General features: G+C 31.7%; 1 protein-coding gene across 2 annotated transcripts; it reads right to left on the bottom strand.

The window, feature by feature from the left end:
* Window positions 1-10,824: 10,824 nt before the first annotated feature.
* LOC128170898 (G-protein coupled receptor 84-like) lies at window positions 10,825-14,293 on the bottom strand. 2 transcript variants are annotated; one of them, XM_052836661.1, is made up of 3 exons: window positions 14,156-14,293; window positions 13,452-14,080; window positions 10,825-13,322 (listed from the first exon to the last, which is right to left on the bottom strand). In XM_052836661.1, exons 2-3 carry the CDS (start codon window positions 14,062-14,064, stop codon window positions 12,655-12,657), a joined length of 1,281 nt encoding a protein of 426 aa, XP_052692621.1. In that variant the 5' UTR covers window positions 14,065-14,080; window positions 14,156-14,293; the 3' UTR covers window positions 10,825-12,654. The 2 variants fall into 2 exon arrangements, with proteins under 2 accessions (XP_052692621.1, XP_052692617.1); XM_052836657.1 differs by having other exon boundaries at window positions 10,825-14,080.
* Window positions 14,294-16,868: the final 2,575 nt, after the last annotated feature.

Below are 16,868 nucleotides of genomic sequence, written 5' to 3'. Positions count from 1 at the left end.
AGAACTGTCTGATGTACTCAATGTCATTATCAGAGTTTTATTGGCGAGATTTCCTAACACTGCGTTGCGATTACTTTATACATATGATTTATATTTATAATAATAAACTTATTTGTTTTTACCTCGTGGAAAGCCGCGTGACCTATACTGGGATCCTGATTGGATAGTTGGTCAGACTATATGTAAATCTCAATCATCATTTCTCTAAAATTTATTTGTTTTGATAAAATACAGGAAATACTTGTTCTTTGTAATGCTCAGCCCTGGGGTTATGTAAAAGCTGATTCACAATTCAGGGGGTTAATCGTGGCCATGTTTAGACTTTATCAATTTCCTTTAGTAGATAAACTCTGTATAAGCTCTGTATAAACATATAGAAAACACGTTCATTTGAAGCTTAATTCTAATTTTTTATACTGAATAATAGTTGGATAGAGAAATAATTTCTAAATATTTAGAATAGATCTTTATGAGTACATTTTTGACCATTCAGCCCTCCTTAAGAAATTAATAAGAACTTTGGGAAATTTTACAAGAGCTGAAAACTGGTACATATACAGGTAACTGCTGCATGTATGATTTAAGATTACCCTTAAGTAACATTAAATCACAACAATTAAATCTTATATTTTAACACAAAAGGACTTCTATGGAGAGCATAGGAAAAACGTTCAAACGTCTTGAACAACCAGTAAAGTTTTTAGTTGGGAAACGACTGACTTGAAACAAAATTTGAACATGCTAAGAGATATTGTACTGTACCAAAAACTTCTAGTTAAGGCTTCCTCTTCAGATTTTGAAATACTTCAAAATTCAAATATATAATTTAAATGCAAAGTAATTTTTGTTTAAAATTCTAAATCCAGTCAGGTTTAAATTTTTTACCCTGTCATTTCAAATTCTAATACGACAATTTGAAACTTCTTAAATATGATAATGATGTAAATTATAAAAACGAGAAATTTACATTAAGATTTACAAACTTGTTTGTGTATCCTTGACGAGACTTAGGAAGAATGGGTTGTAAATGTGTGGTCAATTCACGCAACACCATCCAGAAACTTCAGCAAAAACTAGCCAATTACATTTCACACCAAGAACTCTCAATATCTAATTTCATAATATTTGCCGTCTTAGATGAAATGGTTAAACTCTTTGGTATCAGAGGAAACAAAATTGCCTTAAAAATGACCAAGCAAACGAGAATCGGTATTCAGGTGATACATGTTAAAAACAATTTTGACCAAGCTAACGTTGGCAACAATATACTGAATATTGGAAAAACAATTATCATTTCTCCTAGTACTACTCAAAGCCTTTTTTCAATGAAGTGAAAATAATGCAATCAATAAAAAGAGGAAATAACATAAGTTAATAAGCCTCAAGTTTCCAAATTTTAGAAAACTAACATTTAGACTCAGAATTTTAAAAATATACAATATTTTGCTTGTGTGGTTGGCATTTTTGTGACCTAAACAACAGGTATAGTCAGTTTATTAACAAAAGTAAATGTAGGACTGTGGGACTAATTACGTTGTTTTCGTACAATAAACATGTCATGTAAGAAGACAAATTGTTTATAATTTTCATATTTTATTTAAAACGTCATTAAGTTTTCAACTACATTTAACTTTAAAAATATGAATAGTCATGTAAAAGGACTAGTCATTAGTGATACAAATATTTTTTATGATATTTTTTGTACATCTAGATTCTGGAATATTTACAAATTTCTTACATTAATAATTAACATAAACAGAAAGATTTCGCTTGGCCAGCATTGCTGAATCCACTCTTTCCATAAAATAATCTGTTTCTTGATTTGCCAGATATCTTTGATAAAAATTAATGGTTTCTTCTGGTATTCTTAACTTATAAAGATCAATGCATAATTATACAAAAAGTTGTAATCAATGATGGTTCAATGACATATACTTTTACAAAGAAACCTCAATGATTATAATGTCACACCATTACGCATTCCTTTTCCTTTGGTCCATACAGTATTGATAAATATAAATGCTACATCAAGTCACATGGTGCTTATTTAACCAGTCTGGTTTAATTTCTTTCTAACTCGAACCATGTAATGATACTTGAGGTTAGTAGTATATACAATGAACAAAATGTACATAAAATATTTAAACAGGTTTATTTTAAATGCTGTTTACATAGTTCATAAATTAAACAAAAAACACAACTGTATTACAGTTTAGTCAAGCGTTAAAGTAAATTCTGCAAATTGAGAAAATTTTGCCGGATAGCTTTGTTAACTACATGTAAATGTTTCGTTTCAAAATTCTGGGAAAAAATTAAATTGACATTACAAAGCATACTACTGTAGCCTACATACAGCATATATTACATGTCACTATATTTCAGCCTCAGTGATTCATGATAAATTCTGATATCATAACTATTAGGAAAATCAGTTTTGAAAATTATTATATCGATTTCGAGTAACAATTCATAATCTCTGCTAGTTTGCACCTTTCTACATGTATCGATATAAGTGATTGATTTTTGTGATTCAGTTCATTGTCCATTTAACGTCAGTAAAATTGTTTTTAAACTGACAAAAAAAACGTCAATGGTCTACAAAATAAGCTATTGATTCTACCTAAGCTTTATGATTGTTACATTTTATACCAAAATGTTTATGTTGTTTTAAAATCATTTAAACGAAAATGTGGCAATTATACATGCATGTGTACAGAAGCATTTGAAATAAAATTGAAATCAGTCAGGATTAGGAAAAAGAAAACATAAATTAAGGCTGAGTATTCGAAACTCTTGGACGTAAATCTAAATCCCACTCTTAGAAGTTGGCATTAAGATATGAAGCTTCCTTGTCTCCAAGAACTCTAGAATATCATCAAACAATGTTTCCTGTCGGTCGTTCGATCCTTTTAAGGAAACCTCTCTGCCAATGCTGATGACGAAAGAACCGTACTGATACAAGGTAAACGGAAACGGTTTATATAATTATCGTTCAGGTATGTGCGCTCGTAAATTAGCTGTGAATCTGTTTGAACACATTTCAAAAGGTTTAAGAACTAGTTTACCTGTACTTTGTATTACGACACAATTTGTAAGTTGATTGGTCGATTATAGTGATTTATATCTCGTCATTTTTTAAGGCTAAATTACAAATAAATAAGAGCAATGAGTTTTTGAAGCAACTTTATTTTGGCGACAGAAGCACGAAATAAGTCTTCTTTTACGGTAGTCATTAAAAATTCAGTGCAATTTTGAATAGATATATAAAGCAGATATCAATATTGATATAATGCATTGACGCCCATTAGAGACTCTTATACATTCAACATTTTGAAATGAGAAAGAAAAAACACCTGTTTACAAAAATGGTGACTTTTGTTCTGACAAAGACCTCTTTGATTTGCAATCATTTCCTACTCCTCATTACAATGATTTTCGTGACAGCTTACTAACCGCACACAGAACAGAGTGCTAAGAGGTCTTGGATGGTCATTCAGGGATGAAAATCTGTTTAATCATTAACTGTGTTTCAAAATGCGGAATGTTAAAAAAGGCATCTATCTATCTATCTATCTATCTATCTATCTATCTATCTATCTATCTATCTATCTATCTATCTATCTATCTATCTATCTATCTCTCTCTCTCTCTCTCTCTCTCTCTCTCTCTCTCTCTCCATCCATCCATCCATCCATCCATATCTATCTATCTATCTATCTATCTATCTATCTATCTATCTCTCTATCTATCTATCTATCTATCTATCTATCTATCTATCTATCTATCTATCTATCTATCTATCTATCTATCTATCTATCTATTTAAAGCAAATATTTTATACCAATTCATAATGTATTATAAAAAATATAATATAATATAAAAATAAAAAGTAAAACATAATGTATGGTTCAAAACTATCAATCCATCAATCGGTGTTTCCCTTTAGTAAAAAAAAAATATTCAAAGAAAATCTTTGGTACAAGACGTTTGCTCTTTTTTCTATCTCATTTTTGTAATTGGCATGCTTATAAATAATAAAAAATCATACAGGTATGACAGGACAAGCACGTGACGAACCGATACCAAAAAAACATGCTGCAAATACTGTTATAAGGTTTTGCCATGTAACGCATTATTTACTTTATCAGAAGTTCCGTTCACCAGCATAGACTTCAAATTGCAAGATTCAGAGCTGTATCAAATGCATGACCCTGTCTTAATTTATGGCAATGGCTTGCTTGGTTGTTTTACAAGTCTAAGATTTCGTTAATTGTAATTGATGCAATCGTGCATAGCATAATCAAATTCTAAGCTATTGGTGCTACCAGCTTCCTATACAACAAAAAACTTCAAAGATTTCAAAGTATGTAAAAAATGTTTAAAGTGACGATGTAGGATTCTTTGTGATAAAGTGTTTGTTCTTCCTGGAGTATTGATAATTATGCATACACATATATCATTAGTCAATCTAATATCATACGTTTGTTCAAGTTCACTTATTAGACCATAATTCATGTTTGAAAAAAAAATCAAACCTAGCAACGTAATTAACATGCATAGCAGGGGTGAAGAAAACCACAAACATTTTTTTCAGACGAGAATTCATTTCATGATATCGTTAGTTTGGTCACAATGATTAGACTATCATTGATTATAACATTCATACAAACATAAATTACTTGTATGCTACATGTACTTGTATGTTGACGTTATTAAAGAAACCAGCAGAAAAACTAAGCCTTTAAATTATTTTGTTTGCCTAGTAGCTAAAATCAGTAAGATTTGTTGTGAAAGTTTCACGTAAAACAAGACATCGAAGCACAATATATATTATACAATTCCTTTCGTATTTCTCGATAATCATTATATATATATATATATTGAATAATATAATAAAGCAAGATATGAATCAATTCAAACTGGAGACTTTTAAAACACATATAATTGTCGCCCATCTTAGAATCTCATCAATTTTTTGCACACGTGAGTGGATTTTGAAGTGAAGGTCATCGTCGACTATTTATGCATATTAATCAAATACAGTTAATCGTGAATTATAAAAAATCAGAAATTCTTACAGGTTTTTATTGTGTTCCCAGAAAAGCCTTTAGGTGCAAATGTTCGACCAGCCATTGTTTGATTTGATGTTTATTTATTTCTCAAAAACTATTGTTTGCAAACGGTTTGCCAATTTCTTTTGCATAAAATAGGCAAGTGCATGATTTTGAATCTTCCATTTGTACTGCTAGTTTTGTATTTTTAATAGTTAAAGTACCATATGCGTGACAATGATTCACCCTCACCCTTGGCCATTGTTTTGTATGATATCTGTGCGTTTCTATACAATTTAAAAAAATCACTCTTTTGTACACAAAAAAAAAATTATAACCGAGAGGTTTATACAAATAGGATATCTACATTGTGTGATTTTATATTTGCTTTATCCAACGAGTTGAAATGGTGTATATATTCGCGAGCCTTGCCAAGCGAATATGACCATTTCAACGAGTAGGATAAAGCAAATATAAAATCACACAATTATATTTTTATACACAGTTCTATTTATCTCATATAATTTGATCTATATTATGGAGCTTTTGAGACAGCCCCTTTTATGACCATTTTTTTTCTTTAAAGATTTAAAAACGATGATGCAACGTTGTGTTATGCGGTTATTGTGACCTTGCGCAATACAATTTAGTACGTCATTTCTGAGATAAATCTGTTTTAATGCAAAGTTTCACTGAAATAAACCTTGAAATAATTTTTTTTAGCTCAAAATAATTTTTCTTAGAGCTTAATCACTTGATTAAATGGAAATACTGATCAGAACAAATCAAGTTTGTTGACATACACAAAGTTGCGAATGCTCGTTAGTTTGAATTGACTCAAGCGAGGAACAGTTGTTGATGTTTTATAAAATAAGCACTACCCTAATGATTCGGAAATGAACATATTGAATAAGGATGCTTACTGGTGGTGGAATAAAAGTCTTAAGAAACATTATTTCGGTAAGTTCTTGTATCAACACAACCATATTGATTAAAACCAATGATATAAGACCATTTCAGTATCCACTCCTAGAATGAAAAATGCAAAATATATTTTATTAGCAGATTTGGTGATTGTGATATTTGACAATGAAGTACGTAGAACAAATTTTCATGGTTAGCATGTTATTTTCAAAACTTAACTACATTTACTAATTGGATGTATATCATTTAATTCAATTAAAATTAATGACAGTTATTCATCTATATCCTAACCTTTATAGTGCATTTGGAGTATAAAAATACTGGATCCATATTTTTTTTTTGAGCTTTTGTAATAAAAATAGAATTAGTAATGTATATAATTGTTTCTAAAACTTCCATTGTAATCTTATATACATGTAAGTTACTTTTTTAGATGGCCATATCATTTTCCTAAAATTCATGGTTGCAAGTGTAAACTTTCGGGTTTCTGACATTAAAATACCTAAAACTTAAATTGTAAAGTGCATTGGGATAATTCTTTTTCATTATAATAAAAACTAGTGTGGAAGCCATTAAGATCTCACAATGCAATCAATTGCATTACTATTGTCATTACGTAATCATTTAGTTACACACATAAAGCTATTCGACCCCCCCCCCCCAAAAAAAAAAAAAAACAACAAAAAACAAAAAACAAAAACAAAAAACTCCCAACCTATACGAAATACTAGTCTATTTTGAAACGAATAATTACTTTTTTAATGGTCGAAATAGGACAGTAGTGTACAAGCTATGATTAACAAGAGTAAAAATATTTGTTAAGGACAATATTAAGAGAGCCGATCTATTACATTTAAAAGCCGAATCTTAACCTAATGAATGCTCTTGCTGTACAAATGGCAAAAAGATAAATCGTTTCTAAAGTAAAACCACCAACCAATGCTCAGATAGATAATATATTTTTAAATGCATGTATAAACAATTTTGATGTTAGAATTTCGAATTTTTTTTTCAGATGGAAGCTGAATATTTTTTTACGTAATAAGTCTAAGAGATGTCGCTCTGTGTGACGATGTTTACACGAGTTTGACTGATCCCGATTAGAATTGTAAATTCCGTAAACAGCGAAGAAGGAAATGAACAGTGTTTATTATGTTTAACTTCAAAAAGGTCATTAACAGAAAGCTTAATGATGGAAAAATTAATAAATTAATAAATTAAATCAAGGTGAATATGAATATTGATTTTTACATAACTCCATAGAGAGAATAGACTTATTCATAATTCTAACAAATGAAATCGACAGTGAGCGACACGTACGATCATACGGTAAATCTAGTTTTCGTGGGAGTAATTTAACAACATCTTAATTTGATTTTAATGTCATTGTTCCCTCACATAAGGATTTAAAAGAATTATAAAACAACCACACTTGTTCTAGATTTCTTTAAAATCTAAAACACAACAATAGTTGTTTGTTGTAGCTTCCATAACAAGTTTTGTTTTTAAGCTCCATGAAAATATAAATAGGGTTATTTGACTTGTAAAATACACTGATCAGGAGTGTGGAATTATCATGATAATTAAAATGTATTGAGCGTGTAGTCAATCTTGATTTTTATCAACATCAATACTATTAAGAATCCACCTTGTTCTTGTTATGCACAAAATGACTACTTTTTTTGGCATTATAATTCAAATATCTTAGATTAATAATTCATTAAGGGGTAACTGAATCAATTCTGTAACAACAGTTTCACCGCTTGTCATAGTAGGCACTGAATGGGTTTAAATGCAGAATTTTTTAAGACAACTGAAACTTTTTGTATTTAAAGTTAAAACCCGCGCCAAGTAAGAATAGTATTGTACAATTTAAAATATAACACGGTGTGTATTAATTCATAATTAAACATTATCCGAGTTTTAAAAAACCATGCAGTTTACGTTTAATATTAAACTTTTATTTAACAATTATTATTTTTCAAATTCCCGTGCACGGTTGATTCAAATGAGGACATAATGATAAAAAAGAATACCTGTTATATTTAACAGATGACCTAATAAGTTTTCAGGGCTTAATATTGTAATAAAATTGGTGATAGTGTTATATGTGCACATGCTCTTAATGTGAGCATATTAAGATACATGTACTCAACATGCAATAACAAATTATTCAAATTGAAAATTATAAACTAGTCATTTATTTACCTTTTTATTATTCATTTGATTATGTAATTTATCGTTTGTAGATTATTACGGCAATGCAGCGTCTTCCAATTTTTGTGAAATTTCTTGTGTATTTCTTCCTAACAGAGTACATTTGCCATAGATTAAAATAGCAAGATAAGATCTATGAGAGTTTGAAATATTCAATTTCTTGGTGTGGTATTCTGATTGTGGGAAAGTGGTTATCAGAGTCAGAGGGTCTCGAAATCAGGGTGTAAAAGTATTTCATTCTTTCAAATGTTGTTTCTTACAGATTTTATAAGTCTCCATTTTATTAACATGTCTGTATTACATCCATGATTATTTTTTAACCAGGAAGTTGTGTTTGGACCAATAGCGAGAGCGGATCACATCAAGCGTATGTGCATGTCAAACGACATCCTCATTTATCTCTGGCGAACGCCGGGTAACTATTTGACGGCCACGCGAAACTTAATACAATTCCTATAAAGTGTATATTTTTGAATCGTAATATCGATCCTTGATTTACTTTTAGGGAAAAAAAAAATCAATTCTTTCATTTTATATGTTATTAGTTCAGACAATTATTTTGAAGTTTAAGAGTTGACCTTGAAAATCCCTATTTCCAATGTGTCAATATGCGTACAATGAGCCTTAACGTTGTATTAAAAAAATATTAATTCCAGCTGCTTACTACAATTGTTGTAACCAAGGCGGTTCATTTCATTGTATGAATCAATAATTTCTGTCTGGGATCACAAAAAATCTACATTTAATATCAGATTGTCATGCAAGACAATAATTCACTACCAATGTTAGTAAAACATTTCACTGTTGTTAAAAATTATCGATTTACTGTTTAATTAATAAGCAGAATATGACATAATATGAAACCATTCCAGATTGTCCGCATTTTTAGCTACGACTGCTCGGATTAATATTGTTTGTTTTGTGAGCGACTGCTCACACTTTTTAAAATCGTAGGCTTGATGGTTGCCGTCGCATTTGATCAATCAATAAAAGGATTGAGAGTTTTGTTCTTTTTTGTACGTCATCACTTTGCAAATACATGTAGGACTGTTAAACTTGACTTCATGTGAACATTACCATATAATTATATATTTGTATAAAATCCGTACAGAGCTGTCCAATTGATTTCTTTGAAAAAGGAAAGGAATAATAATACAGAAAGTTCAATCAATGCATACGATAAACAAATACACTCAATCACATCCAGCTAGATTTTGAATTATTCTTGTAAATTGTCTTTCAGCGTGCTTTTTATACTAAAAAAATTTCTGCAGTCCATAGCAGGTACGTGTATTCATATTTTATACCAAAAATGCAGCTCTGTTAAACAGCACTATCTAATCACAAAGGAAACCTTCTGTTCAAACCGTGAACAATACATTGCGTTCAAGTCAAGGCTAAGAGATGTTTTTTTTCTGTGATTTTATAATTAAAATTTTATAATTAAAGTTATCAAAATTTAACAATGAGTAACAACTGTTGTATATTAATTGTCTTTATTTGCAATCAACAATCGTGCAAGTTATATTGTAAACTTTGTTATATAGTAAACAAATGTGTCTTATAAGTCTATCTAAATTGTACCTCAATGTACTAAGGCTTGTAGGTACTAAGAATTTTTTAACTGTGCATACTTTTAAGCATTGTAATAAGTTACATCTTATTAATATCCAAAGGTATTGTATCAGTTTTAGGGATACCAAATATAACCAATGTAATATACGAGCAATAAATGGAACATAAGGAAAAAGACACCATATCACAACACATTTGAAAAACACTTCCTCGTAGCTAGCGAAATCTTTGTTTTGCAATACCATTTATTAGGTTATTAAACCTTAGGCTTTTTTAAACTAGAGTTTCGTCAAGTAGCCATTTTTGCCAAAGTTGATCGGAAGATTAGAACTGCACGATCATTTTTGAGCTTGTACTTGGTATAACCAAGGTACTAGTATTTGCTTTCTGCAATATTAATGATTCCGGTCTATGAAACAATTTCACCCTTATTGTTACATGTTACAGTGTACAACTTAACATACGTGGCCAGTCAGATGCATGTAATGTTGTCATTTTAACAAGACTGTGAACATTTGGTAAAATGTATGTATTTATTTCATCCATCGCAACATGTTAAAAATGAGTTTCGATTTGCAAGTGAAATACGTTCACACACTGAATGCGTAAGCGAAGCCTAGAGTGAGAAAATTGTTATCTTTGAACCATTGACTGAACTATATATAAGTCATAGACTGGCTTCTCTGAGGTTTTGACACAGACTACTCAAATTCCATATGCATAAATTCAATAACAATTTAAGGTTTCTGTACCACATCATTTTTGTTGTTTTTAATTTTGATGCCACGTGCTATGACGATACTCCTTGATAATGCAGTCCTCCTACAAAGTCTTCTCACACTCACAATGAAGTAAACTTAATTAAGTTCTAAATTCGACTCACAGTTCATCATCATATTTCATGTTTTAAAATAAAAAGTCATCTCCGGATCAAAATTCAAATGGCGTTTAATGGTAAAAAAATGATAGAGGGATTTGTGTACAACTGTGACGCACAGTGAACATTTAGAATTGTCACGATCATGCATGGGTCAACAGAGAAAGAAAGGTAATCGGGATGATGAACTTCAGTTTCAATGTGGCGTGAGCACATCGATACTACTTTGATTATCAAAAGGTACCAGACGGCTGATACATAGGAGTGATTGAAGCTTATAAGGTATCTCTGTACATGATCTCACACAATAATGCCTCAAGTCTGAGCTGTTGGATACTTTGATGTCCGAAATACAGCATAGCGAGGACTTCCATTAAAATCGGATTAAACGAGCAACGTGAAAACACCAAGAGTGGGTATTTATAATAGGTGATAAGGATTGGAACACGAAGGAATATACGCATATATCACTTGTATTTAAAAACCGTTTTATGTTACACTAATTAAAACAGCCTGTTGTAAATATATTACCTCAATTAAAACCCACATGTTTTGAAAGTAAGGATAATATTCCCATAGGGTTCTCGATCCATTGCATCAACCATCTTTTATATCAAACCTAATTCCATAATAGAAATGTCAACAAAAAGATATCACTGGAATCTGATAGCTGAGGTAGATGAAATATAGTTGTGGTAACGAAAAACTCATGATATAAAAAAAACCGGGACATTGCCTAACATGAAACAAAACATAATAAAATTGGGGGATTGGTGTTCTCTGAAAACCACATTACTAGTTCTATGTAAATTGTTTCAACACTGATCTATTTGTCGTCTTAAAATCCGAGATGAAAAGCTCCCTAGTCAATCAAAGAATCATTAGATTCACTATATCATCAATGTGTTCAGTCCCTATCCAAGTGATAATGCGTGAGCAGTGTATTAAACAATGACTTCTCACTAGCCAGTCTCTGAAATATGACATTACCGTGTTAACAATGTACATCTATCGCCGGGAAAGTTCTCTTTTTGTGGTATCCCTTCTTGCATTAATGCACTTTTGATTTTCACATCTTGATGCAGATCATTCACTGCAGTGTACAAGGGATTTTTTCACAGCAATATTTGCGTCGTAATGATATTCGATAATGACAATATGGAAAGTCACTTAACCGTTTTGTCAAGCTTAAGAAACCTATCGCACATTCTAACTGTTTGATGAGAGATTGTTACATGCTCTTTTTATCAGATAAAATCCGTTCGTCCACACTGACCGATCTTTAATAAAGTTTATGTAGACTTAATGTTCGAAAAAGCCTTAGGGAATATGGTTTTTCATAAAAAATATTTCCTGACTCGACAAAACCGATAAAATCAAGGCAACTAGCACTCTTTATTAATTAGTTTTAATCATGGGTTTGGTCAGAGATATATTAATCTTGCCTACGATATAGCAGATTTGCACATGCGATTTCTAATGAGAAGGAGATGTCCTCTTAACACGTTTCTTTTTATTCTGAGAGTCGTTACCAGAATCCTCGTTAGACATCAGATTTGAGAGACTGTGCAAATATATACACGTTCAGTCAATGTGTGGTAATTGTAGATGTTTGCTAGCGCTCTGTCAACAAAATGCTTTGGGAATATAGAACGCTTTCCCAATACTCTGGCATCTGTTGAAAACAATAAGAGCGCTGAATGGTTGTAGCCATTCTTAGGTTATATTTACCTCCTTAGTTTGAAAAGCCTTTTACAAAGATAAAGGACAATGTTCTAATTTTAAGCTAAAATCTTTGGATTTTTTTCTTCACTTAATATTAGTTAATCGCCAAAAATGTCAAATTTTGAGGTATATCTGATGGTGACTCTGTTCACCACTAAGCCTCCTTAACACTAAATACTCGTAACTTCATATTCTAACTTTCATAAATCTCTTTACTGTAGAGATCCTACAGATCAGAATTTTACATAGTTCTTGCACCACCAATTAATTCTACAGCAAACGTCACTAAACTTTCTTTATAAGGAAGCATGAAATAATACAGAGTACAGCATCTTTTAACAGTGAAAAACATTCAGATCGAAAATGTTTGTTTAAAAAACTAAATATAATTGGATTAACAGCCATACTTAACATATAAGATCTAAAAAGAAGATGGTAAAAATTAAGTTCAACAATGGATGCATCATTCATTTGAAGGTGTGGCCTATGAAGGTCAATGATGCTTAGTACACAAAAAGGTAAAAACGTAAGAATATAAACTATTGTGACGGTAAAAAGCATGAAAGTAGTCTTCCGGGCTTTGAATGAGGGTCCGAATCGTTTACCTTCGCTATTACTAAAGGTAGAACTGCGATGCTTTTGAGAATCACGATTAATCTTCAGCAATGTCAGCAGACTTCCTATGGCCTCGCTCCCAGAGCGGTCACGTGATTCAGGTTTGCTCTCTTGCTGCAGAAACAGGTCGGTCTTGGAAAAGGAATTGTATCCATTGCCTTCACTTTTGCTAAACAGACTTAAGGTGCTTTTATCTTTTTCTTTTGAATAATCGATGGAGGTGGATTGATCGGCGAGATTACAGAGGTCTGTGTCTGATTTACTGCAGATCTTCGTCGTTTCTATGCTTGCGTCATTACTTTTGACTGTCTTATTCCGTTGCTGACATATTGTATATCCTATCAATGAATATATGGAAATGAATATAATGTCTCCGATTAATGACGCAACAATACTAAAAATAACTTGCGCTGTAATGTAGCCAGAGTTGTTAAACCTTGTTGCAAAGTAACAAGTTCTATACACACCTTCTTCGTAAGTACCATAAAGAAATAAAGTTGGCCAAGTTGTCAAAATTCCTATAAATACGGACAGCCCCACAATTATTCGCGCTTGTCTCATTGTCAGAGATCCTAGCTTAAATCCATATCGAATACCCAATAATCTGTCAATGGCTATTCCCAGAAGAATGACAGTAGATGCTGCATTTAAGCCGTAAGTCAAAAATTTTGAAAGCTTGCAGGCGATTGGAAAGTCAAAGGACATGTAATTGCATACCAACGCCATCTCGAATGGCATGGTAACGAAGCAGTTAACCAGGTCGTAGCCAGCCAAAACAAGGATGAATAGAGTGGATGGCTTCTTTTTTATTTTCCATTTGATTTTGTAGACGTAGCACACCAAGGCGTTTCCGATTACCCCCAAAATGAACAAAATGCAAACGTATACCAAAGTAGGGAAAAACTGCGACACCAGGACTTGGTTATTGAGGACTCTGTAGCTGACCATTAAATGCGTCGCCTGCAGAGGAGAGCTTACATTTAACGATGCAAGCGTTTTAGTATCCACCACTAGGGACCCGTTATAATTCCATGAATCGTTCATACTACCAACACTCTGCGATAACTCATTTTCTTGCATTCCTTCGTATAGAAAGCTGAAATAAAAAGGTAAACCATTCAAAATTTGAACGTTTGTGAAAAATGCACTGTTATTATGTAATTATTATTACCTAAATACAAAACCCTCTTAATCGATTAACAGGTACTATGTAAACTTTTAGCGTCGATGATACAGTTCTCAGTACTCTGCAGGTAGATGCGTTTGGATCGTTCATAATGGCTTCCGTAATGAATTGAACAAAGGCAACTGATTACGTTTTTCCTGGAACTTCCCATGATGGCTCAAACCTGTGTGCACCGTCATGTAAAACGACCCGAAGAGATACATTAAGTACATAAATAATTAAATACACTCGTCGAGGAAGAATCGACCGAAATTAGAAAAAAATGACTAAAATATAAATTTCATATTGTTTTACTCGAATTAAAGTTTGCTACAGAATGGCACATGAAACTACCATTGATCAATTAAAACAACAAAATAAAACGAGGAACGCTGGAAGCACAGCAAAACGATCCTGTTAACTAGGAGACTGCGGAAGACGATCTCGAAGTGAAAATGACTGGTTTTCGCTTTAGGCAAATTTTTAATTGCACTGTTCAAATTACACACGGGGATTGCACTTATCTTATCAAATCAATTTTCTTTCGCGCTCTTTATCCTCTCTCATTTATCTTTTTGCACAGTAATAAGTGCATCCGCAATGCTTGCACATATACAAATATATTACTTGAATTTGTTCCAATATTTTAATTATTAACTTAATTATAATAGCACAAACTAAATAAAAGAAAACATTTTTCTTTTGAAGTATGATTTTATTTTAAATGTCACCATTTACAAGCTGTATCACTTGTTCTAACTCTTTACGTTTTCAAGAAAAAAATTTACACGTTTTGGAACGCGCTTTTACAATTATTGTCAGACGAGAACACGTCAAAGTACCTTTTCCCCAACAATCAATTGTTATTTTGAGAACCATATTTGTGTTTATATTAAACTACAATGCAGACAGTAGTCTAAGAATTAAGGATTCAATCAATAATAAATAGAGCAGTTGGTTATGAAGTGATTCATTACAAATTACATGTCTGCGACAACCTGACTTTAGCAAGAAACGATACATGCATAACCGAGGAAAAACATCTCCATCATGAAAACCCTGATTATTAAGATTGTGGTCATCAACGATAACAGTATAACATAAAAACATTGACAACGAAAACAATGCTTCAAGTATACACTATCTGTACTGTTGTTGTTGATTCTTAAAGCTACTAATTCTTTAAATATTATAAAAATTCAATACTTACCTCTTCTGTAGCACTTTACTTTCTGACACGAGGTAACAACAGTATTCCTCGCATAGCAAGTTTAGTCAGCCTTATTCAACTGGACCTGTTCCCAACATAATCTGTATCTGATATGCTACGACGAAACAAGGGATTTTTAAACGAAGATCACGTCGACCATCAATGAAATTCAAAACGATGAATTATGCAGGATATGGACTCTTTGGGTCCGATTTGAGTTCCCAGCTGATGCCTAATCAGCGAGCATTAAATTGATCGGTATACTATCTGGTTTTCCTGAAATCGTATTTTGCAGGAACCAGACTTTGGTTTTTGCTGTGTGGAATTCTGTCGCTTTGATTATGGATTTTATGACTACTCTTGTTCAATAAGGGTTTGTAAGATTCCCGAAGGATTACTCGATTCATGTTTATCAAGTGTTCATTTTGCACGAAGGAAAACATACCAAAGCAAGTGTAATGTTTTCATCTGGCTAAAAAATATCATGATAAGATATATTTGCAGATGAAATTCGTAAATAAATTAAAGATAAATTTACAAAAGTTAGATTCAAGTTTTTAAACTGTTTATAGTAATACATGCATCTCAAAGTCGGTCGCAAATCTGTTTTTCTTATATTAGTTTTTAAAAAAAATATTCTAAACAAAAATTCATGAATATTGTTATATACTGTGTCAATCTTTTCTTCGAGTATGTAAAAAAAGCAGAATCAGAAATAAAGTGTCATGCGGAAGAGACTGGCCAAAACGAGAATGATTAGGGGAATAACCAAGCGAAAAGCATTAAAGATCATTCCAATCAGCTAATGACGGTCTTCTACATGACTGCAAAGACGATGGGTCTTACTGCTTGAAACTGCTGAATCAGGAGAATGATCACAAAAAATCGACTCAATATTGGTTTTTTAACGATTTGTTTTTAATTGAAGCCTACTTATATTAATCAAATAAAAATTTAGAAATGTGTCAAATGTTAAAAGTCATACGAAAACACACCCTTTTTAAATTTGAAAATAAAAATACATCATGCTTCTTATAATCAGACAATTCACAAACTTGAGGCCCATGAAATGTCAATTTTGTTTATCGAAAATGAAAGTTGGTTTTTAATTATTTCTCCAATGACTACTTATCAAGTAAATTTAAATTATAGCTTACAGACATTATAATACATGTGTTGAAATACCGAAGGTGTAAGCAGTTACTTTGGTGCAGGCTTTTTTAATTTATTGGCAGAATGTCTTAATTTATAAATGCAGATGTTTTCCGTTTATTTTTGTACATATTCTAGATTAGTACACTAGTGATGCATTTAAGATCTTTGCAACATGTGATCTCTACTCCTTTTACATATATAGAGGTACAGTCTGGTTTCTTACGTGCAAACAAAAAGACAACATTTAACTTTTATTTAATCTTTGATTTTTTTCTTAAAACAATGCACTGTGAATGAATCACTGCAATATAAATGACTTTCACATGGTGTCATACCCGACTCCATACACATTGA

Source organism: Crassostrea angulata, chromosome 1, assembly GCF_025612915.1.
Source record: "Crassostrea angulata isolate pt1a10 chromosome 1, ASM2561291v2, whole genome shotgun sequence".
Taxonomy (NCBI): Eukaryota; Metazoa; Mollusca; class Bivalvia; order Ostreida; family Ostreidae; genus Magallana; species Magallana angulata.
This window is presented reverse-complemented; position numbering and strand designations above follow the sequence as displayed.